The 21,011-nt window shown below is 55.8% G+C and overlaps 5 protein-coding genes across 18 annotated transcripts in view; 3 read left to right on the forward strand and 2 right to left on the reverse strand.

The window, feature by feature from the left end:
- Positions 1 to 5,234, forward strand: part of GFOD2 (Gfo/Idh/MocA-like oxidoreductase domain containing 2) — a 37,058-nt gene extending 31,824 nt beyond the window's left edge. For 8 of the 10 annotated variants that reach the window (XM_024733639.1, XM_024733632.1, XM_024733691.1 and 5 more), the window contains 2 exons: positions 3,675 to 4,569; positions 4,667 to 5,234. In XM_024733639.1, coding sequence (XP_024589407.1) covers positions 3,675 to 4,569; positions 4,667 to 4,757 — 986 coding nt within the window. In that variant the 3' untranslated portion in view covers positions 4,758 to 5,234. Of the gene's footprint in view, positions 1 to 3,674 lie in introns of all 10 variants that reach the window. The other 2 variants (XM_024733676.1, XM_024733666.1) reach the window with 2 other exon arrangements.
- A 4,631-nt stretch (positions 5,235 to 9,865) lies between these two features.
- Positions 9,866 to 11,502, reverse strand: CUNH16orf86 (chromosome unknown C16orf86 homolog). Its single transcript, XM_024733258.1, is given in 4 exon segments — positions 9,866 to 10,275; positions 10,379 to 10,626; positions 10,959 to 11,188; positions 11,398 to 11,502. Coding segments are annotated over 4 exon segments (993 nt in total).
- Positions 11,503 to 11,730: 228 nt separating this feature from the next.
- Positions 11,731 to 15,232, forward strand: ENKD1 (enkurin domain containing 1). 3 transcript variants are annotated; one of them, XM_024733220.1, is made up of 8 exons: positions 11,731 to 11,784; positions 12,005 to 12,104; positions 12,201 to 12,395; positions 12,963 to 13,135; positions 14,144 to 14,269; positions 14,369 to 14,532; positions 14,633 to 14,769; positions 14,860 to 15,232. In XM_024733220.1, exons 2-8 carry the CDS (start codon positions 12,020 to 12,022, stop codon positions 15,018 to 15,020), a joined length of 1,041 nt encoding a protein of 346 aa, XP_024588988.1. In that variant the 5' UTR covers positions 11,731 to 11,784; positions 12,005 to 12,019; the 3' UTR covers positions 15,021 to 15,232. The 3 variants fall into 3 exon arrangements, with proteins under 3 accessions (XP_024588988.1, XP_024588996.1, XP_024588981.1); XM_024733228.1 differs by lacking the exon at positions 11,731 to 11,784 and having other exon boundaries at positions 11,812 to 12,104; positions 14,633 to 14,773; positions 14,860 to 15,022; XM_024733213.1 differs by lacking the exon at positions 11,731 to 11,784 and having other exon boundaries at positions 11,815 to 12,104.
- Positions 15,233 to 15,420: 188 nt separating this feature from the next.
- PARD6A (par-6 family cell polarity regulator alpha) lies at positions 15,421 to 17,524 on the reverse strand. 2 transcript variants are annotated; one of them, XM_024733241.1, is made up of 3 exons: positions 17,146 to 17,524; positions 16,542 to 16,764; positions 15,421 to 16,304 (listed from the first exon to the last, which is right to left on the reverse strand). In XM_024733241.1, exons 1-3 carry the CDS (start codon positions 17,206 to 17,208, stop codon positions 15,550 to 15,552), a joined length of 1,041 nt encoding a protein of 346 aa, XP_024589009.1. In that variant the 5' UTR covers positions 17,209 to 17,524; the 3' UTR covers positions 15,421 to 15,549. The 2 variants fall into 2 exon arrangements, with proteins under 2 accessions (XP_024589009.1, XP_024589016.1); XM_024733248.1 differs by having other exon boundaries at positions 15,438 to 16,301; positions 17,146 to 17,449.
- Positions 17,525 to 17,805: 281 nt separating this feature from the next.
- Positions 17,806 to 21,004, forward strand: ACD (ACD shelterin complex subunit and telomerase recruitment factor). Of its 2 annotated transcripts, none has more exons than XM_024733272.1 (12): positions 17,806 to 18,432; positions 18,515 to 18,648; positions 18,801 to 18,894; positions 18,981 to 19,057; positions 19,168 to 19,212; positions 19,325 to 19,359; positions 19,515 to 19,666; positions 19,745 to 19,826; positions 19,924 to 20,010; positions 20,203 to 20,576; positions 20,693 to 20,784; positions 20,865 to 21,004. In XM_024733272.1, the coding sequence occupies exons 1-12, from the start codon at positions 18,334 to 18,336 to the stop codon at positions 20,941 to 20,943; spliced, it is 1,350 nt and encodes a 449-aa protein (XP_024589040.1). In that variant the 5' UTR covers positions 17,806 to 18,333; the 3' UTR covers positions 20,944 to 21,004. The 2 variants fall into 2 exon arrangements, with proteins under 2 accessions (XP_024589040.1, XP_024589049.1); XM_024733281.1 differs by having other exon boundaries at positions 18,310 to 18,432; positions 19,745 to 19,841.
- The last annotated feature ends 7 nt before the right edge of the window (positions 21,005 to 21,011 follow it).

The following is a 21,011-nucleotide window of genomic DNA, read 5'->3' on the forward strand; positions in this document are numbered from 1 at the left end:
AATCCCACAAGTGTGGGGAAGCACTGGAGACCCTCCAAGAGCAGATAGTGATAGCAGTTAGGGGCTACTATCCTTGTAGGGCCCTGCTCCAGCTCTGGACCCCTGTGCAAGGACCTCTCCCCTTGCCTTGGCCCCCTGCCCTTTCCACACTGCTCCCCGCCTTGGGCATGTAACGCTTGGCTAGCCGTTCTCCTGTTGTCCTGCCAGTACCTGTTGTAAAGCTTTCATTACTGTTTAGAGGAGAGCAGGAGATTTCAAGAATTTTGTAAAGTGAAGAGATTGAATTGGGTCATAGGCTACACATGTGTTCCTCCTTGCCGCAGCACTGAGCTTCGTAACACTGGGAGTTCATGCCCGAGAATCCCATATGTGCAGATGGCAAATGCTCTGTGGGGTTCTTGAGGGCCAGGGTGGCAAGGGAGAGGGTAGGAAGTGAGGGGAGCTTGGAAGGATTGGCCAAAGGCACCAGATTATCTCCTGTGGGCTTTGTCAGGATGTGAGCTTCCGAAGGACTGGTCTGGGCCTAACTCTATGAGAGGCCTGATAAACAGCACATAGAATAAGAAAACTCATCTATGTTCATGTTGATCTTTAAACTTCTTTTTAAAAATTAAAATTTCAAAATATTGAACATTGATATTATTGGCCTGGAAATGTAGCTTCTGTGTGAGTCTTAAAATCTGAGTCACAGTGGACCCTTTTTTTCCTGTATTTATGACATCTGCCGGGTCTCTCTCATGGTGATGGTTATAAAATGTACCGGGGACAGAGCTGTGCTGGGCTGAGCACTTTACATATACTGCCTTCATTTGACTTACTGTTCTACCCTGCATGGTAGATGTGACTCTCCTTTTACAGTGTAGTAAACCAAAGCCCAGAGAGGTTTAGAAATGTCCCAGGTCATGCAGCAACCAACCGAGAGAACCAGAATTTGAATCCCAGAGTGGCTCCAAAGCTCGAGTTTGGCACCAATAAATGGCCCTTTCTGAGCAGTCAGCTGTCCTGGGGCCTCATTGTTTCTGTTGCAAGGTGGCCAGACAAGTTCCCCTCCTGAGCCTGTGTGAACAGAATCCTTCAGAAGAAGCTACACCCAGGGACTTCCCTGGTGGTCCAGTGGGTGGGACTCTGCGCTCGCATCGTGGGGGGCCCAGGTTCAATCCTTGGTTAGGGAACTAGATCCTGCATGCCGCAACTAAGAGTTCACATGCTGCGACTAAGAATTCCGCATGCTGCAACTAAAAGAAAAGATCCCGCAGGCCACAGCGAGGATCCTGTGTGTGCAACTGGGACCCAGCGCAGCCTAAATTAATAAATAAATATTTTTTATTTATTAAAATAAAAAATTAAATAAAAATGTAAAAAAGAAGCCGGACTTCCCTGGTGGTGCAGTGGTAAAGAATCCGCCTGCCAATGCAGAGGACATGGGTTTGAGCCCCGGTCCCGGAGGATCCCACATGCCGCGGAGCAACTAAGCCCGTGTGCCACAACTACTGAGCCTGCGCTCTAGAGCCCACAAGCCACAACTACTGATGCCTGTGCGCCTAGAGCCCGTGCTCCGCAACAAGAGAAGCCACCACAATGAGAAGCCCACACACCGCAACGAAGAGTAGCCCCTGCTCGCTGCAACTGGAGAAAGCCCACGCGTGGCAACAAAGACCCAATGCAGCCAAAAATAAATAAATAAATAAAATAAATGTATTTAAAAAAAAAAAAAAAAGACTGAGGGAGACCAGTTAAGTTACCATTGCAATAATCCAGGCAAAAAAGTGTGGTGACTTGGATGAGGAAGGTGGCACTGGTGGTGGTGGGAACTGGTGAGATCCTGGATGTAGTTTGAAAGCTAAGCCAACAGGATTTACTGATGATTGAAAGTGGGATGGATGTGAGTGACATCCGTGATTTTGGCTTGAGAAACGGGGAGAAATGAATCGCCATTGACTGAGATGGAGAAAACTCAGGGAAGGGAGTATCGAGCTCAGTTTGGGATTCCAACCCCAAACCTACCCCACCACCTTGAATGTCTTTGTGAGTGATGCTACCAATTATCTATCCAATTTCCTACATTTCTTATCGACCCTGTGTAAACCCTCCAACCTGTTTCCTGGTGTGCACTCAGGACTTTAGGAATCCCAGCCCTTTCCTCAGTGCCTTTGCACATGCAGTTTCCTGCCTGGGTGTCCTTTCCCCCTTATGCTCCTTGGAACATCTGCTTCCTTAAAGATCACCCTGGCGGCACTCCCCCATGAAGTCTTCCCTTATTCTGCCATCTGTACCAGACCCTTGAGCTTGTTCCCTCAAGAAGCCCATGACTTCTTGGGTGAATTGAGGTCGTGGAATTTGAGTTGCACCCCAAGGGCAGTGTCTGTGGAATGAGTAATGGAATAACTGGATGTCTTCACCCTTCCCTAGCTTGCTGTACCCCAAAACCTGTGTGTGTCCAGTCCATACGACCTCTTGGGCTTTATAAGTTTTCTGTTGAAGATACTAGCATAAGACTTTCTTCTGCTTGAACCATCCCAAGGTCACAGGAATACTCCAGGAGTTGGTGTCTTTTGGCTGTTCGTACCCTCATGAGCTTTCATCTCATGATGTGGAGGAGTGTTGATCCCTTCCTTTTCCTTGTGTGGGAGCTGCTCAGTCCTCTTGGTCTCTCTCTTCAGGGCTTTGTCTAGCTTTATTTTGCTCTCTGGGTGCATTCCAGCTGCGATGTACTCAGAACAGGCATGAGACAGAAAGGATGTTTTCTCTCCCTTTCCCCTCCTACTGGAGCCAAGGATTTTCGGGCCTTATGACTACACTAACTTGTTGAACCAGTGTGTTCAGAGGACAATCTGCGAGGAATCTTAGAGCCCTTTCTGCAGTTACAACTGAGAGTGCCAAGCTCATCCCCTAGAATATAGATTTGATTTTCTTACCCCAAGCTGATGATCTAATAAATGCATAAAGGTACATAAGCATGTCCAAGAAGCATGTCCACCTCTCCAGCCCACTTGTATTAGGCAGTGTTCTCGAGATAAACAGAACCAGGAGGATGTATATTGAGAGAGGGAGGTAGAGATTTATTTTCTAAAAACTGATTCATGCTATTGTAGGAGCTGACAGATCTGAAATCTACAGAGCAAATCTGAATTCCAGCAAGAGGTGATGTTGCAGACTTGAGTCTGAAGGCAGTCTGGAGGCAGAATTCCTTCCTCTTTAGGGAACTTCAGTCTTTTTTCTCAAGGCCTTCATCTGATGAGTTGAGGCCTACCCACATTATGGAGGGTAATCTGCTCTACTCAAAGTCTACTGGTTTAAATGTTAATCAGATCTAAAGATATCTTCCCAGCAGTGTCTAGACTAGTATTCGATGGGCACTATAACCTAACCAAGTTGACACATAAAATTAACCTTGTACCACCTCTCTACCTCCCACTCCTGGTTTGTACCTTCTGCCTCTACTCCTTTCATTTTTCCTTTAAGAACTTGCTTCTCTTTCTTGAGCCCATAACTCTTTCTCTAGTCCCAGTCACTGGGTACTGTTTTCATCCAAGCTGATCACCTTTCCTCTTGTCCCAGGTCACCACCTGGTCTCAGGCAGCTTTCCTGAGTCACCTGCCTTCCAGAAATGGGTTTTCTTTTCCCAGTGTAAACCCCTTGGAACTTTGAGATTTCCTGCTGTGTTTTATTCTCAGGCATTGGGAAGAATGTGGTTTGTGAGAAGGCAGCAACCTCGGTGGATGCCTTCCGGATGGTGACAGCCTCGCGCTACTACCCGCAGCTGATGAGCCTGATGGGGAACGTGCTGCGCTTCCTGCCTGCCTTCGTGCGCATGAAGCAGCTGATTGCCGAGCACTACGTGGGTGCAGTGATGATCTGTGATGCCCGCGTCTACTCGGGCAGCCTGCTCAGCCCCAACTACGGCTGGATCTGTGATGAGCTCATGGGCGGTGGGGGCCTGCACACCATGGGCACCTACATTGTGGACCTGCTGACCCACCTGACCGGCCAGAGAGCCGAGAAGGTACATGGGCTGCTCAAGACCTTTGTGAGGCAGAATGCAGCCATCCGTGGCATCCGGCATGTCACCAGCGATGACTTCTGTTTCTTCCAGATGCTCATGGGCGGGGGTGTATGCAGCACAGTAACGCTCAACTTCAACATGCCAGGCGCCTTCGTGCACGAGGTCATGGTGGTGGGCTCCGCGGGGCGCCTTGTTGCCCGGGGGGCTGACCTCTACGGGCAGAGGAACTCTGCCACACGAGAGGAGCTGCTGCTGAGGGACTCGCTGGCTGTGGGCACGGGGCTCCCCGAGCAGGGGCCCCAGGATGTCCCGCTGCTTTACCTGAAGGGCATGGTCTACATGGTGCAGGCCCTGCGCCAGTCCTTCCAGGGGCAGGGTGACCGCCGCACGTGGGACCATACCCCCGTCTCCATGGCCGCCTCATTCGAGGATGGGCTCTACATGCAGAGCGTGGTGGATGCCATCAAACGGTCGAGCCGATCCGGGGAGTGGGAGGCTGTGGAGGTGCTGACGGAGGAGCCCGACGCCAACCAGAACCTGTGCGAGGCACTCCAGCGGAATAACCTGTGAGCCTGCACGTGGGCTCCCTGCCACGGGGCAAAGGGTGAGGGAGGAGCTGTGATGGGAGGGCTTGGTTATAGCGCAGTGTCTTTCATTTGATAGGTCAACTTGGGCAGAGTTGAATTCGGGTGAATCCGAAGGTGGCCCCAGGAGAACGCCCCCTCCAGTGCTCATTTACTCCTCAGACTGGTGAGGCAGTGCCGTTCCTATTGCCATGGATGAGAGGGCCGGCACACTGCACAGGGCGGAGCTGCCCCCAGTGTGTGAGCAGTTCCAGCAAAGGCTTGACTTGGGGGCTTCATCAGCCTATTTGTGGTCTTAACTGGATGAGAAAGCACAGCAGGGAGCCAGCTTGGCTTGATTCCTCAGGCCTGAGGAGAAATGACAAGAGGCCTTGTTTCCATGCCCGTCCTGGGCTGGGGCATCTCAGGAATGGTGAGGGCAGGAAGTCATCCCTCAGGGATCTGCACCTGCCCTCGCTCCCATGTGACCAAGCCCTTCCGGCCTCCAGGCTGCCCCTTCCCTGGCAGGGAGGAGGGGTTCTGTAGTAGATGAGCTCTCAGGGGCTGTTGACCTAGGGCAGAGGGCCCCTGAGTTGGCAGAGAGGAGACAAGGGAGAGCTCTGGGACATCTGATAAATGTTAATAAATCAGAAAGTCTGACACTGTGACATGTGGTTGTTGGTTGTTTGTTTGGTAGATTGGGTTTCTTTAATAATGAAAGGCTTGTTGATTGTTGTAGATTTGTTTCTGTTTTTCTCTTTCCTCATGGCTCCATGGCAGCCCTGACCTGCTCTGGATCCTTCACTATCTAGCGGGACACGCAGGCTCCTACCACTGTCTGCCCTCATCTCCTGGCTTATTCCTTGCAGCTGAATCCCATCGGAGCCCTCCAAGAAGTCTTTCCTCAGCAGACAGGACTTAAGACTTCAGGGGGCCAATCAGGCTTGATGTTTAAGGGGAGATAGTGGGAGAGTTTGAGGTCTCTCTGGGCTGGAGGTCAGGAAGGATTCTGTTCTTGAAACCAAGGGGTTGGCTCCAGAGGAGCCCTGGGAGAGGAGGGGTGAGGAGTGGCCCCAGGGAGGCTAGACGGGGTGAACTGGAGGAAGGCGCTGCCCCTCGGAAGCATTGTAGCCGGGGTGTAGCCGAGCACTGCCTGGCCTAGCCAGCCAGTCTCCAGCTCTACTTTTACTAACCTGTTGTCCCCACAGGAAGAGGCTTTTAACCCTGTCAGTCAGAGGCAGGTGGGGCAGGACGGTGGGAAAGGACACATCTACTCCTTTGTTTCCTCTGTCAGAATTAAGTCTGGACCAAACTTTCCCCTTCTCTAATCTTCCCTCTTTCTGGCCTGCTGTGGACTCCTCACCAGAAAGAGAAAGGCTCAGAGAGGGCTCCCTCTTCCTCCTGGCACCCTTTATAGGAGTCACCAGGCCTATTTCCCTGTATTGTCCTGGTTTCAGACCTTGTCTTTGTGAGATAAAATAACAGTGGCTAGTGTTGGGGTGTACTTATTGCGTATTGGGGCCCCTGGGATAGATGGTTCACGTGTATTATTCTATTTAATATCCAAACCACTCTACGAGGTACTACTATTAATATTCCCGTTATTCAGAGCAGAGAGGGGCAAAGTTACTTGCCTCCTGTAAGTTATAAGTGACAGAGCTAGGAGCCTGGTCAGGGTCCTCTTACTACAGAGCCTGACCCTGAACTATTCCTTCCTTAGTGCCTGTGGCATCTCAGACTCTTGAGTGCCCAGGCATTGCCCCTCCCCGCTCGGGTCCTCATCCAGGTTACATTCCTCTCTACAGCAGGAATCTCAGCCTGGCCTGAACTAGTAGGTGGACTGTAGAAAGAACCCCACCAGGCAGGATGCTGGTAGAGGTGAAGGAGGAGAAGCTGCTCCCTTCCTCCCGGCTCAGCTCCAGGTCATCCTTCTGTGTGTTAACAGGATGTTGAGATCCCCCCTAAATTTGGGTATTGACCAAGAAAGCACATGCATCTATTGCATCCGACTCAGATGCTCTTACTTAAGAAAGGGCCACGTTATTGACCCACAGTGGCACTTAGGTTTTATAGGACTGCAACAAAACCTCTGGTTTACAAAGATGGATTCCGACCAAGTCCTGGGGCCGACTGTACATGGGCTTAGGGCAGAGCTACTCTTGAGGACCCAGGTCCTCTGTTGGTACTCTGCAGAACCTAGGTCCATGGCCATCCCTCAGACATCTTTACCATCTTGTATCTCTTGGATTGGTGTGGGGGAGGAGAGGTACCATGAAGTGGCCCAGATGCCTGTTGCCAAGGAAGCCAGCAGGGTTCTGGTTCCCAGAGGTGACAGTCAACTGGTTCCAGGCTTGTCCTGCAGCTCCCCCTCCTGGAGGAAGTCAGCATCACCTTCCAGGACCTGTTTCCCAAATCTCAGGATCTTTCTTGGGTCAAAATAAAGTTTTTCCAAGCCAATGAAAAGGCAGTTAGCTTTTCCTCTCTGTTCCAGCAAGCAGAAGAGAACTTCCAGAATACCTTTTGCTTATTTTCCAACCCCCAACCAAATCTAGGCCTCGCACTCACCCAGACAATGGCAGCAGCCTCCTCACCTCCCTATCCCCAGTCTTTCCCTTCCTTATTCGGCCCTTCACGCTGATGCCCGAGCAACCTCTCCAAAACGTCAGGCCAATATCCCTCGTTGCCTACACCCAGCCTGGTCTGATAGCCAGGCCTCTGCTTCAGCCATGCTAAATGGCCCTCCTACGTGGGGCTAACACCTTCCACACTAGTGAGGCTTCATCCCTGGCATATCCTCTGATTGGAAGGCCACCCAACTCTGTCCTTCAGGAAGCAGCTGGAGAGCTGCCTCTTCACTCCTGCAGGCCAAGTGGCAGTCACCCCCACTACCTGTGGCGCCACAGCTTCGGTCCTCAGCCCTTCCGTTATCACGTCTCCCTGAATTATGCTGCCTCCGCATTGCACACTTAGAGTGAGCTTCTAGGAGTGGTAGCGGTGTCTTGTTCCTTTCTGGGGCTACTATCACCCACCCTGCTTAGACAAGCCTGACAAGTGAATAAGCCCTCAGGAAACAGACTGATTCTTCTGTGGTTACTGAGTATTTCCTACGTCACCTGTGAAGAGATAGGAACAGATCTTCCTTATCAGTGCTGGCCTGGCCGACACCTCCAGCCCTGGAGACCACACAGAGAAGGGAGATGCTCAGCCTTCTTGGGTCAGGCCTTAGCCAGAGAGCCTCCAGGTTCAGAGATCTTCAGGGCTCAGGAAAGGGCAGGCCCTCCCTGGGCCCCAGGGTGTGGTCTCATGCAAGGCCACTCCTTTGCAGGCCTCTGCTTCCTCAGCCATAAAGTCAGGAGATCAAACTCAGTTATCTTGAAGAGCCCTCTACCTCTAAAATTCTTGGAGGATTCGTGCTCATCCCTATGGACAGCATTTCAGTCTGCATGGTCCCTGTAGAAGTATCTCCTAGCTCAGTCAAGTCACTGCCCAGGGAGAAGTGTGGGCAAAAAAATAAATGTCCTGACCCCATGGCTTGCCCTGAGGCCTTGTCATGGGGCCAGTGAGCATCCAAGTGACCCTTAAAAGAGGGAACAGCCTGGGATTATGCCCATTTTCTTCCTACTTGCTCCACCTGGGCCTGCCCACCCCCTCCCTTCCTGGATGGCCAGGCCATTATTACAGGGGCCCCCCATATGGTCCTGGACTTTGGATGGCCTTAGCCTTTCAGATCCTAACCTGTCCCTCTCTGCAGCTTCCTTGGCTCCCCACCTTGGTCTCCTTATCTTGGTGCCTTTCATGGGGCCCCTCTGTTAGGTGGATGCGGTGCAATGACACATGCCCTTGGGGAGTTCACAGTCTAGTCCCCGAAATAGTTCTATAACCCACAGTGATAGTAGCGTGTAGATGCTACAGTGCAGGGCAGTACAGCACTGGGTGCTGCCTGGCTCAGCAGGAAGCAAGGCGCCGTGAGTCTTCAAGGGCACATGTATACTAGCCAGGTTGAGGGTGAAGAAATAAAGGCATTTTAGGCAGGGGAAGCCCCACAGGCAGAGAGGGAAGGTAAGAAAAGGTGTAGTTGGTCAGGGAATTACAGGAAGCCACTAAAAAGTTTTAAGGTAGCTGGGGTAAAAGGGGCAGGGTGCTAGAGGGGTAGCAACACCATCAGGGGTTCAGGAGTGTGTAGCAGAATCATTGGGTGGGTTGGTGGGGCAAGGGCCCACCGGCAGGGAGACTAGTGAGCTCTCAACTGGAGATGACAGTGTCCCAGGCAAGGGTGCTGATGGGTGTCCGAGAGATTCTCTGTCTGAGAGGGTAGATTCACCTGCCTTCATGCCTGATTAGCTGGCAGGAGTCAATGAGTAAAGAATAGGATGGGGTCTGAGGTGCTATCAGGATTTTGGCTTGAACAATTGTGTAGATGAGAAACAGGAAGAAAAGCAGGTTGGAGGGAGGAGAAATCCATTTAATCTGGAATTCCCTGTGTTCACGATGTCTGAGGGACATGCAAGAGGACCAGGAGGCAGCAGGATAGGGGCTTTCCAAAATGGCCAGCACTGGCCCCCTCTTCCCAGAGACCCCTGAGGATGAGGCACCGCAGTCATCCAGTGGCTCAGCCACAGGGGTCCAAAGAGAACATTCACCTCTACCACCACCCCTTGCCTGCCAGAAAAAGGCACCAGTTCCTCTGTCACCAGGGGCCACTCTGGGGGCAAAGTCTGGTCCAGCTGTGAGAGCTGCCCCTCCTGGGACAGGCAAATGAACTCGGCCACCTCAGAAGGATTCCAAGTGTTGGCCCCCTCAAGGTCAGATCAACGCAGGCCCCTTCCCTGGGAGACGGAGCAAGGCCAAGCACCTGCTTCCCATGACCTGACAGTTCTTTTCCTTTCTCTTCCCCAAGTTCTTCCTTACCAACCGCCTTTCCATCCCCACTGTTTTCTTGTCTGATCTTCAGGTTCATCTGAGGAGGTTTTAAATGCACAGAACCAGGCCCCGCCCCTGCAGATTCTGATTCATTTAGGTCTGGGGTAGTGCCCAGGAATCTATATTTCTGTCAAGTTCTTGGGCAATCCAGTTCACTGTACTGGGGAATCCTCCACCCTTCTTCCCAGCCTCTCCCTCTTCAGGCATCTTATTTGGGGGATCACAGTCTGAGAAAAGGAAAAACGTTTATTTTTAGCAAACCCAAGGTCCCAAGTAGGGGTAGGGGCAGAATCCCCTCTTCCACCTGAGTGCCTAGGGCCATAGACTGCTGCTCTCGTTCAGGCTTGGGAGAAGGGGAGCCCCCAGTGGGGCAGGACAGTCACTTGTACTGAGGAGAGGGTGGGGGTACAAGTGGGGCAGCGCAGACACTTAGCATCTTGTTGGTGTCCACCTGAGTTGACTTGAGCATCTCAGCCTTGAGGCAACCGCTGACGCCCAGGCTGGGCAAACCCCCAGGCTCCTCGCCAGCTTCCTATCCCAGGGGAACCAGAGTGTAGGTGGGGGTCATGAACATATTGGGGCAGGGCAAAGTGAGGCCTGAGCGCAGCTCACCTGCCGTGGGCAGCAAGGCCTACAGTTGTTCCACACCTGTCTCCTTGGGGATGAGGGCCAGCTCCGACTCAGGCTTCACCTCAGCCTCGGCCTCTCTGTCCCCCTCCCGTGCCTGGTTCAGCTCAGGGTTGCAATAGTTGATGTACTGGTACAGGGGCCGCAGGCGCTGGGCCTTTCCTGCAAGGACCCGGGGCAGGGCAGGTGCTGGAGCGCCAAGCTGTGCCATGTCAGGGGTCCAGCAGGCGGGGGATAAAGGGAAGGCCCGGGGAATGCCACTCACGCTCCAGTCCTAAGGTCTCTGAGGGCGCAGACACTGTGCTGGCCACCACAGGGAGCACTGGGGTTCCCACACTCTTGCGCTTCTTGGCTTTTTTGTGCTGTTTGGCAGACGGCGAGGGCTCACTCTGGCTACTCTCCCGCTCCTCCCTCTGCAGCGGCATCCCCTGTGGCAGCTCAGCTTCAGCCCTAGGATGGGCTTGGTGGCTAGGTTCTGGGAGGCTAGGGGACAAGAAGGCCTGAGGAGCCAGCCTCCAGCCTTGGCTCCTGTGCCCTGTCCTAGGGAATAGCCCTGTCTGCCTACCACCCCAGGCCCAGATTCTTGTCCCTTTCCTGGTGAGTGAGGCCCGGGGCTGGACAGGGGCCAAGAGCTCATGAGTTCAGCCCCTTACAAGGCTTTGAGACTCCCTCTCTGGATGTTCCCTACATCAGAGCTCTTGAGGGACAGAAGAGGGGAGGAGTGATGGTGGTGGCAGGGGATAAGTATGTACACTGCAGGAATGCCCGATTTAGGAATCCTACGGAATCCACCCCCATTCCACCTCCCCAGCCCTTCAGCTTCTTCCCTCTGAAAGCCCCCTCACTTGACCGGCTTCCTCTTCAGACCATGACTGGTCCTCACAATGGAAGCCATAGGCCTGGGGCCTCTCTCCTCTAGTGCCTGCACCTCTGGCTTGTGCCTCTCTTCCTCCAGCTTGAGTCTTTCCTCCTGGATCTTTGGCTCTGAGACTGGCCCTGTTGGACACTTGTCTTCACCCTGGGTTTGGCAGGCTTCATGGGCTGGCACTAGGCACTGGTCTCCCATAACTGGACACTAGAGGTGACACATAGGTAACTGGTCACCATGGCCAGGCAAAGGATACAGGGATCAGCCATTAGATACCAAATACGGATGAAGGGCACCAGTCCATGCCCCTCCCAGGCTGTGGAGCCTGTCCTGGCAGTTAGGGGGTCATTGCACAGAAGCTGGTCTCCTAAAGCTCTGTGGCCAAGTGTTTGAAGGCTAGACAGCCAATTGGTCACCTCAGAATTCTGCGCATGGCCACCAGGCACCACCGTAAGCTGTGACTGCCCCAATGCTGTTCCCTCTTGGGCCCCTGGCCGCTTCTCAGCCCCTGCTGAGGCCATGGCTGCGGAGGATCAGCGCATCCTCGACGGTTGCTTGGGGGACGTGGGGGGTGGGAGGTGGAGGGCGGACCCTAGACTGATAGACCGTGAGCTGACCCCGGAGAAGGGCCGGGTTGCGAAGGGCAACTGGCAGCCGGTCTGGCCCCACCCTCAGCTGAAACTACAAGCCCCAGAAGGCTTTGCGCCAGGGGGCATTGGCCCCTGACCTCAGGGACGGAAACCATTGTTACCTGGCAACAGCAAAGAGGTCGGGTGGCGGCAGTGGGCGGTGAAACTGCTCGGGTGAGTACCCTGCCCGGGTGAGGGGCTGCCAGCGGGGCAGGGAAGTGGGCTGAGAGCGGAGGTGGCGAGCGCAGGCCAGGGTCGGGAGGCGGGGCGAGGGCCAGGAACGCAGGCAAGGCGGCACAGCTGGGGTCAGGGTCCAGGGAGGAGGTACTGGGCTGAGGAAGGGGGTTCGGGGCCGGAGATGCGTAGCCCGGCAGGCCTCGGTGCATTGTTGCAGAAGGACGACGGCGGCATGTGCGAGGGTCCGTCCCGCATCTCGGGGCCCATCCCCCCAGACCCTACGCTCTGTCCTGACTACTACCGGCGGCCGGCCTCGGGTGAGTTGTGGGGTGCCTCACCCTGGCGAAGCCAGAGCAAGGGTCAGGCCCAGCTCCACCATTGAACTCTGCGCTCCGCCCCGTCTGGCCTCTCAGCCCAAGGGCGCCTTGAGGGAAGCACGCTGAAGTTGGGCCTGCTGACTCCGGACCCCGACCTAGACGCCATCCCTCCCCGCGGCCCCCGCATCGGTCCCGGAGCCCGAGAAATCCTGGAGCGTGGCCGGCGCGGCGTGGGTGGCGTGCTGCTGCAGCTCGGGGGTATTTCCCTAGGCCCAGGGGCCTCTCCCAAGAGTAAGTTCTGGACAGAAGGGACGAGGCGAGTCTGAAGTCAAAGCTGAGATCAAAAGCAGCTGCTTCTCCTTCCCTGAGGAAGGCTTAGGCTTTACCTCTCTGACTGTTAGTTTCCCCGACTATAAAAGTCCTCTCTTCTTCCTCGCAGGAGAGGACTAGATGAGATATCCCCCAGAAAACCCATAGCTCAGCTTCATTAATTCATGCATCAATGAAAGGTTGTTTCTTGAGTGTCTCCTGTGTGCCAGGCCCTATAGGTGCTAGGAAAACAAGGTTGGAGAAGAGCATCATCGAATCAAGATGAGAGACAATAAACAAGTGAACTGGTGAATATGATATGCAAGATGATTAATGGTATACTTTGCAATAAAAAATGTAGAAAATCATCAGGAATAGAAGAAGATAATTACTGTGTGAGGAAGGGAACAAGGTGACGAGGTGGACTTAGATGGAGATGTCAGGGAGATCTTTCTGTGGGAGGCAGGGTGTGGGCCTGTGTGTTCACTGTTGTGAGTTGGATTGCATGGGCTGTATGTAGGGCAGAGCCTGGCAACATCTTTTCCCCAGCGAAGGACCCTAAAGACCATGAGAAGGAGAACCTGAGGCGGATCAGGGAGATCCAGAGGCGCTTCCGTGAGCAGGAGCACAGCCGGGAGCAGGACCAGTCCAGGCCCCTGAAGGCTCTCTGGCGCTCACCCAAGTATGACAAAGTAAAGTCCCACGTCAAGGCCCAGCTGCAGGTACCTGCCTCAGGCAGCCAGAAGTATTGCCCATCTTTTTGACAGTTATACTCTGATCTGAGTTATGAGGAGGGTGGAAAACCACAGGGAACTAAGGTAACAGGGGACTAAGAGATAGCTGGTTCTGCTGCAGAGTGGGGCTGGGGGGCTTTCTCAGAAGTGATGATGGCTGGGTGATTCTGAGGGGCAAGTAGGAATTAGGCCAGGGGAGGATGGAGGAGAACATTCTATAGAGATGGAACCTCACGGATAGAAGTCCTAAGACCAGAGGGAGTGTGGGCAGTGGGGATGCTGTGTTCAATTCACTGTGAGGGAAGAAGAGCGTGAGGTTAGGCCAAGAAGTCACCTGTACCCACATCATAAAGGGCCACATAATCCACTTCTTACCTTTATTTCTAAGGACAATGGGAAGGGCAGGGGCAGGGGTATGTATGGTGGTAGGATTCTATCTGGGTAGATAGTGGCACCACTTCTCTATCCACGGGTCTGAGACGGAGAGGCAGGATTGAGAGAAAAGACAATAAGGTCATATGTGGATGTGTTGAATCAGGAGCATTTATGGGACTCGCAGGGAGTGGGAATATGTCCAGCAAGCAGGTGGAGAATCAGATGTGGATGTCAGGAGTGAGACCCAGGAGTTATTGAGGATCTGGCAGAGGACGATGAGACCAGGGAAGTGACCCTGGATTTGAGGGCTTGGAGACCAGCTGTTGGTGACCTTGGTGGGGACAGAGCCAGAAATCTTGGCTAGGAAGGAAAGAAAAAAGAAATGGTGGCTGAAGCCAGGACTGAGATAGAAGGAGGGGTATTTGTTTTCTTAAAGATGTGAGAAACACACATGTTTAAATGCTGATGAGGAGAAGTCCTCCTTCATGACGAAGGAGGCCAATTCCAGAGGACTGGTGATAGAGAAAGATCCTGAAAGGCAGGAAGGGCAGAGTCTTGGTCTTATGGCTTGAGACCCTGACCTCAGCCTGACTGATCCCTCTGCTATACCTTGGCCTACAGGAGCCCAGCCCTGCCTCTGGGACAGAGCCTGCCCACTTCCTGAGGGCACATTCCCGTTGCGGCCCTGGGTTCCCACCACCCCGTGTCCCCAGTCCCCAGCTAACCCCACCAGGTCCCAATGCTAAGGTGAGAGGATGTGTGAGGGCTGGGAGGTGGGGCAGGGATCCTGGGGAGGTTCAGGGGCACGACACAGTGCTACCTCATCATGCTTGCCATGTCCTGCAGGGCCCAGGCCCAAGTGTGGACTTCATTACCCACAATGCTCGCACTGCCAAGAGGGCCCCCCGGCGTCATTCTCGCTCGCTGCAAGTCCTGGCACAGGTGCTGGAGCAGCAACGGCAGGCCCAGGAGCACTACAACGCCACACAGAAGGGTCACGTTCCCCATTAGTAGGTCCTACTGCCCAACACCCAGGGTAAGGGATGCTTATGGTGGGTGGGAGCCAACATCTGCCCTGGGATTATCAATCCTGAGTCTGTTGCATCGCAGCTTGTTGGAGCGGAGGGATCTGTGGCGGCAGGAGGCTGAGGCCCGTCAGCACAGCCAGCTGGACCCGGCCATGCCGCCTGGCCACACCTGCATGCCTGAGAACCAGCGGCTGGAGACACTGAGCAATCTGCTCCAGAGTGAGTATGTGGCCAAAGGAAGCTGGATGGGGAACCCACTGGGGACCATGCACCCCTGCCCAGCACTTACTGTTCCTGGGGCCCCTGTAGGCCAGAGCCAGCTGCTGTGTGAGCTGGTGCTATTGCCTGCTGGGGCGGATTCACTGAGAGCCCAGAGCCATCGTGCTGAGCTGGACCGGAAACTGATGCAGGTGGAGGAGGCCATCAAGATCTTTTCCCGCCCCAAGGTCTTTGTGAAGATGGATGCCTGAGCCCTTTTATGGGGATAGAGTCAGGGGTCTCACTGAGGATCGCTACATGGTTATAAAGGGCAGGACTGGTCCCCATCATAGAGTGGAGTTCGAAGACAGGAGCAGTGGGTGGGCAGTATCCCCAGAGCACTCTTCCCAGTCACTGGTGGCTGTGGAAGGGCCATCCCAGCCTCTTAACCCCTTTGTCAAAATTAAACCTTTTGTACACAGTGGGGTTTGTTTCCACAAGAGCTTTTCTTACCCTAGAAATGCCAAGTCTGGTGTCCTTCCTGCTGCTTGACTACAGGAAGGTTTCTCTGCTGCCCTTATCACTCCTCCACTTCTGCCTCATGTCCAGGCCAGAAGGCAAGATTGTGGGATCAAGGAGGAGGCTAGGGCTGGGAAACAGAAGGACCATAACTGCATTTGTAGAAAACCTTTAATGTTCCCCAGACTGAGAGGGCCCCATGAGCAAGCTAAAAAACCCCACTGGGGAGGTCCCTGCCCTGTCCCAGCAGCCGGGAAGGGCAAGGGGTTGCATCTTTGCCTGTCAGAGGCTGAAGCCACTACCATCTCCTTGAATGCTACTCTCCCAGCCAGAGCTGGCCTGCTCCTGATCATCCAGGGAGGGCAGAGAGCTGCGGGCATCAGGAAGTAGGTGGCTTGGGCGCAGGTCCCAGCATGGAGGCCCCTGAGACAGCCCATTGGAACAGGGAGGCTCGCGGTTCTCAATGATCAAATCACTGCTGTCATCGTCGCTATCAGGCTCAGCAGGCCCAGGCCCAGCAGAAGGAGGCCCTGTCAGACGCCCAGATGCCCCACGCACCACATTATTGCGCTGATTGGCTGGCTTGACAGTGACAATGAGGTTGTGGCTGTTGGCGACCATCATGTCTGTTACTTGGTCCAAGGTCTTCCCAGCTACCTCAATGCCATTGACCTCGAGGATCTCATCACTGACTGCCAGCAGCCCTGTACTCTCAGCCAGGCCCCCTCGTACCAGGCGGGAGATGAAGATGCCTGGAACCCGTTCCAGGCCCTGGGGAGCTACGCGCACACTCATGCCATCTCGGATGTAGAAACCCAGGGGGCGGTCGGAACCATGCTTATGCAGCCGCACCCGTCGGTGGGTCTCAGGCAGTAGGTCCACATCTATGACTGAAGAAACCTGGCGGAAATCTTGTGGCAGGCTGATTAGCAGGGGTGGCCGCGTGCGCAGGGATGCCACTGGCCGAAGTAAGAGCCCTTTCTTGCGCCGCTGCAGAGAGTTGGAGGCAAAGGCCAGGCCACTGGAATCAGCTTCTGCTGCAGGAGAGGGGGACGCTGAGATCAGAGACCCTGCTTTCCCATTTGGGCCCTTTTCCATCAGGCCAAGGCCTGAGGAAGGGGGCACTGTAGCTACTTCCTGCCACTTGGAGGTCAGGCCAAGGGCAGGGACTGCAGAGGGTGAAGCCTGGGCACACTGGGCATGGACTAACCCTTCTAGACTTGCCCTGTCACCCTACCCCACAGAGGCTGCCCACTGTACCCCATCCTCCTCACCCCGCTTCTGCACTAGCAGGCGCAGCGGCGGGGGCCCACTGGCCAGGGCCCGGCGCAGGCTGTCGTCGTTGGTGAGGGGCAGTAGGTTGCCGTGAGCATCCGTATAGCCAAGCAGCACGTCCAGGCCCGGGATCTGGTGTACCGCACGCAGCAACCGAGAGAACTCTTGGAAGCCGCTCACCGAAGCGCGGGGCAGCGCGAAGCGTCGGAACTCGGCATCAAACTGGAGGCCGGGGGGGGGGGGCGGGGAGGGGTTAGGATGGAGTCCGTGCCCTTTCTCATCACGGGTCCAAAGGTGGCAGGGGTGAGAAAGACGGGGGGCGGGGGGGGCTTCACAACAGCTGCAGCCTTGCACCCAGTACAAGGGACGCTGTCCAAGGTCTTCTCCCCGCCCTCAGGTACCCAGGCCACAGAGGGACTCTTGAGGCCGGCAGTAGAAGGAAGGAGGATGGATGGGGGAAAGCGAGAAGAAAAGCCGGAGAATGGGACGTGGAGGATGGAGGAGAGAAAAAGGTGGTGGGGACCAAGGAGTCAGGAAGGGGAGAATGAGGGAATTGCAAGCGCCTAGGGCCGAGGCCGGAGCCGGGGCTGGAGGGGCCCTTACTTTGCTCTTCACCTCGACGATGCTGTCGGGACTGCGTGCCGGAGTCCTCTGCGGCCTGGCCATGGTGGGGCCAGGCGGGCCGGGGATGATGCCCCAGGCGGACCGCCGAGGCGCAGGTGCACAGCCCGGCCGGCCCGCGCCGCCCCGCCCCTGGCGGTAGCACTCGCCCCGCCCTCCTGTCCGGACCGTGACGTCAAGAGGGCAGCGACGGGGAGTTGAACGCGGAGTCCACGTTTCCTAGGAAACGGAGATAAGGGTGGGAGAATCTTTGCGTCCTTCTACGTCATTACGCTACGGTCCCCGCGTCCCGGGAATCTGGGGGAGGGGCTTGGCCAATCCGAGGGGGGAGAGAGGGAAGTATTTGTTGAATGCTGTGTACCTTTTTGTAATTTATCATGTTAATCATTTTTAAAATTAATTTTTTTTTGGCTGTGTTGGGTCTTTGTTGCTGGGCGCGGGTTTTTTTCTAGTTGCCGCAAGCGGGGGCTACTCTTTCGTCGCAGTGGGCAGGCTTCCCATTGCGGTGGCTTCTCTTGTTGTGGAGCACGGGCTCCAGTGGTTGTGGCACGCGGGCTCAGTATTTGTGGCTCACGGGCTCAGTTGCTCAGCGGCATGTAGGATCGCGGACCAGGGTTCGAACCCATGTCCCCTGCATTGGCAGGCGGATTCTTAACCACTGCGCCACCAGCGAAGCGTGAATGCTATGTACTTTTATTTCCACTGGCCTAACAAGACTGCGCATTTTGTAGATGAGGAAACTGAGTCACAACAAATAATTGCTGAACTCCTTGGGGTCACAGGCGTTGAAGTGGCTTTGAGCCACCCACTCGGACCACCCTTGGCTGCAGCCTCAGGCCCCAGATCCCTCCCACTCCATCGGAGCCAGCCCTTGGCCCCTTCCTGCCCAGTGCCACAGGAGTCTTGAAGAACGGCGCAAACGCCCGGCCGCTGCTTGGAGAGATGCTCGGGTAAGAGTAAGCAGGACAGCATACAGTTGAACCAACACGGGTCTGCAAACAACTTCCCGACTAGGACGCGCTCGTGCGCACGCGCGGGCACGCTCATGGGCGGGACTTCGACCTCAGGTCCCGCCCATCCGCCGTACGTTTCCTCTTCCGAGGAGAGGCGGGGCCGCAGCGCCCGCGGGAAACGCGGTCCCGGTTTGCTCGGCTGGCAACCGCGGCGGGAATGGCAGGCTTGGGGAGTCTGGTCCTGCGGCCTTGGATTCGAGAGCTGGTTCTAGGGTCAGAGGCACTCTCAAGCCCGCGGGCGGGGCAGCTGCTCAAGGTGAGTCCCCACCCCCTTCTCAGGGCCCGGAGACCAGTGCTGGGCCCCGTGCGGTGGGTTTGACGCAGGTCGTCGCCGTCAGGTACTGCAGGAGGCCGAGGCCCCGGGCCCGTCCCGCGCTCCCGACACGTCTGAAGGGGCCACGCTACTTGTGTCCGACGGGACCCACAGTATTCGATGCTTGGTGACGCGGGAGGCTCTGAACGCCTCGGACTGGTGAGAGAGGCTCCGCGGAGCCTGGGAAGATTGGAATCTGGTGGGAGAGCACGAGCCTTGAGCCCGAAGTGGGCGGGTTTCAGGCGGGCGGGCCCCAGGCGGGCGGGGCAGTGTTCAGGCCAGCGCGTTAGTAAGGATCGCGCTCGCTGCAGGGAGGAGAAGGAGTTCGGCTTTCGAGGGGCAGAAGGCCGGCTGCTGCTACTGCAAAACTGCGGGGTCCGCGTCCAAGTCGCCGAGGCAGGCGCGGTGAGTGTTGAGGCTGGCTTCGGTGGGTTACTGGGCCCGACTTCCTGACAACTCCTGAAACCCGGTCCCTGAACTCACTCCTCCAGCACGCGGAGTTCTACCTCCAGGTGGACCGCTTCAGCCTGCTGCCCACGGAGCAGCCCCGGGAACGGGTGACTGGTTGGTAAGTGATGCCTCTATCCTCCAGCTGTACTCCCCACCCAGGCCTGGCTGGCGTTGGCATAGGCCTTGGGCTCCTAGTTATATTGACTGCCTCCTACTTCTCCTTCCCAGCAACCAGGACCCGGATGTGCGGAAAAAGCTCTATGACTGCTTGGAGTGAGTTTGGGGTTGGGCTCTTGGGTCAGGTGTGGTTCGGTCAGGGAATGGAAAATCTGTGTTATCAGATAGGCTTCAGGATTTTTTCTCAGGCTTGTTCCCTCTTTTCTAGGGAGCACCTTTCAGAGTCCACCTCCCCCAGTGCAGGTACTTATAGGGGTTGGCCAGTTGCCCATACTCCCTGTAGAGTGATCTCTCCAGCCATCAGCCCCCTGCTTCCTTAATAAGCTCTTCTCCCCCCCCCGCCCCACCCCGTTCCTCTTCTTTGAGCTTCAGCCCATCCCCGGGTCCTCTGTCCCTAGGCCTTTCACTGTCCCAACTTCTGGATGAGGTAGAGGAGGACCAGGAGCATCGGGGGGCGCTAGTGAGCCTGGCTGAGAGCTGTCTGATGCTGGCAGGCCCTTGCACAGCACCCCCCCTCACCCGCTGGGCGGCCTCACGCTGCAGAGCCACGGTCAGTCTGGGGCTTCTCTTGGGAAATGTCGGAGTGGGGAGTTGGGCAAGGGCCAAACTGAATGTTCTCATCCTACAGGGAGAAGCTGTGTACTCTGTCCCCAGCCTATGGCTGCACATCTCTGAGAATGACCAGCAAATCCTGAGCTCTCTGGGCCCAGGTCAGAGGGCACAGGGTAAGGAGGACTGGAGAGGTCAAGAGGGGAGTGCCTGCATGCCCAGTGCCCCCCGTGCTGATAAGCCTCCCCTGACCACCAGGCCCTGAGCTACCCCCACCACACCCGGCTCTACAGGACCTATCTCTGACTCTCATCTCCTCTCCTCCTTCCTCACCCAGTTCCTCGGGTAAGCTGGTGCTCAAGCCCCATGTTCTTGGTGCTGTTTATCAGTTAGATGCCTGGGCTACACAGGATGCTGTGAAAGGGTGCACAGCTGGGTGGGGAGGTGAACACAGTTCCTGCAGGCCTATGTTCACAGGTCATTCAGCTAGTCTGAGCTGAGAGGTCTGTGCCCATGGTGAGTCCCCTTCCTCCTCAGGAACCCCTGCCCTACCCAGCCACATGCTGTCAGAGGAAAGTGGTGCCAGTATCAGCCTTCTACCTGCCTTGCCCTTGGCTGCTGCAGACCCAGCGCAGAAGGGCAGCTCCCAGCCCCTGTCAGCCATCTGCTCAGCCCATGGCCCCCTGCCCCCCAGTTCCCCACACCCCAGCCATGTACCCAACTCCCCACCCCTGAGCTGCACCCCAAGTCTGTCACCCCTTGGCCATGTCCCCAGTCTACACCAAGCCCCTGTAACCATGGCCCAGAGACCTAGTCTGGAGTTCAAGGAGCTAGGGTTACCCCCTAAGACTCGGCAGCACTCTCCAAGGACAAGAACCACCAAGGAAGCCCTGGAGTCCAGCTCTGTCTGGGTGAGCATAGCACCCCTTACAATTGGAGAGTAGAATGGGGCTGGGCTGGGGGTAGCCTTGGATGAGGTTAGGGGCCTTTTTGGCCCCTCTCCAGACACAATACCCGCCCCCTTCAGGACCCCGCAAAGAGGCATCGTGACGGTTCTGCCTTCCAATATGAGTACGAGCCACCCTGCCCCTCCCTGTGTGCCCAGGTCCAAGCTGCCAGGTGAGTGCCTGGGGGCGCCCCTACTCTCTTGGTTACCCGTCCCAGTCTCCATTGGCCTACAACCATGGTTCTCTTCCCAGGCTCCCTCCCCAGCTTGTGGCCTGGGCCTTGCACTTTCTGATGGAGCCACAGCCAGAGGCTGAACTAACCCAGGTGTGAGGGGTCGTAAGCACGTGGGAGGATGCGTGCACGGGTCCGTGCCTGGGGGTGGATAAACAGGGCTTCAC

The sequence above is a fragment of the Neophocaena asiaeorientalis genome, unplaced genomic scaffold (genome assembly GCF_003031525.2).
Source record: "Neophocaena asiaeorientalis asiaeorientalis breed wild unplaced genomic scaffold, Neophocaena_asiaeorientalis_V1.1 scaffold90, whole genome shotgun sequence".
In the NCBI taxonomy this organism is placed as follows: Eukaryota; Metazoa; Chordata; class Mammalia; order Artiodactyla; family Phocoenidae; genus Neophocaena; species Neophocaena asiaeorientalis.

What these genes read in the sequence shown, in the direction of transcription:
- ACD (XM_024733281.1), top strand. Translation starts at nt 18,334, where the DNA reads ATGGCAGGCTTGGGGAGTCTGGTCCTGCGGCCTTGGATTCGAGAGCTG. An exon ending in CGGGAACGGGTGACTGGTTG is followed by an intron (nt 19,058 to 19,167) that starts GTAAGTGATGCC and finishes TCTCCTTCCCAG; the next exon opens with CAACCAGGACCCGGATGTGC. An exon ending in TGGAGTCCAGCTCTGTCTGG is followed by an intron (nt 20,577 to 20,692) that starts GTGAGCATAGCA and finishes CGCCCCCTTCAG; the next exon opens with GACCCCGCAAAGAGGCATCG.
- ENKD1 (XM_024733213.1), top strand. Translation starts at nt 11,969, where the DNA reads ATGCGTAGCCCGGCAGGCCTCGGTGCATTGTTGCAGAAGGACGACGGC. An exon ending in CCCAGGGGCCTCTCCCAAGA is followed by an intron (nt 12,396 to 12,962) that starts GTAAGTTCTGGA and finishes TCTTTTCCCCAG; the next exon opens with CGAAGGACCCTAAAGACCAT. An exon ending in CACCAGGTCCCAATGCTAAG is followed by an intron (nt 14,270 to 14,368) that starts GTGAGAGGATGT and finishes CATGTCCTGCAG; the next exon opens with GGCCCAGGCCCAAGTGTGGA.
- PARD6A (XM_024733241.1), bottom strand. Translation starts at nt 17,208, where the DNA reads ATGGCCAGGCCGCAGAGGACTCCGGCACGCAGTCCCGACAGCATCGTC. An exon ending in TCGTCGAGGTGAAGAGCAAA is followed by an intron (nt 16,765 to 17,145) that starts GTAAGGGCCCCT and finishes CCCGGCCTCCAG; the next exon opens with TTTGATGCCGAGTTCCGACG. An exon ending in CCTGCTAGTGCAGAAGCGGG is followed by an intron (nt 16,305 to 16,541) that starts GTGAGGAGGATG and finishes CCTCTCCTGCAG; the next exon opens with CAGAAGCTGATTCCAGTGGC.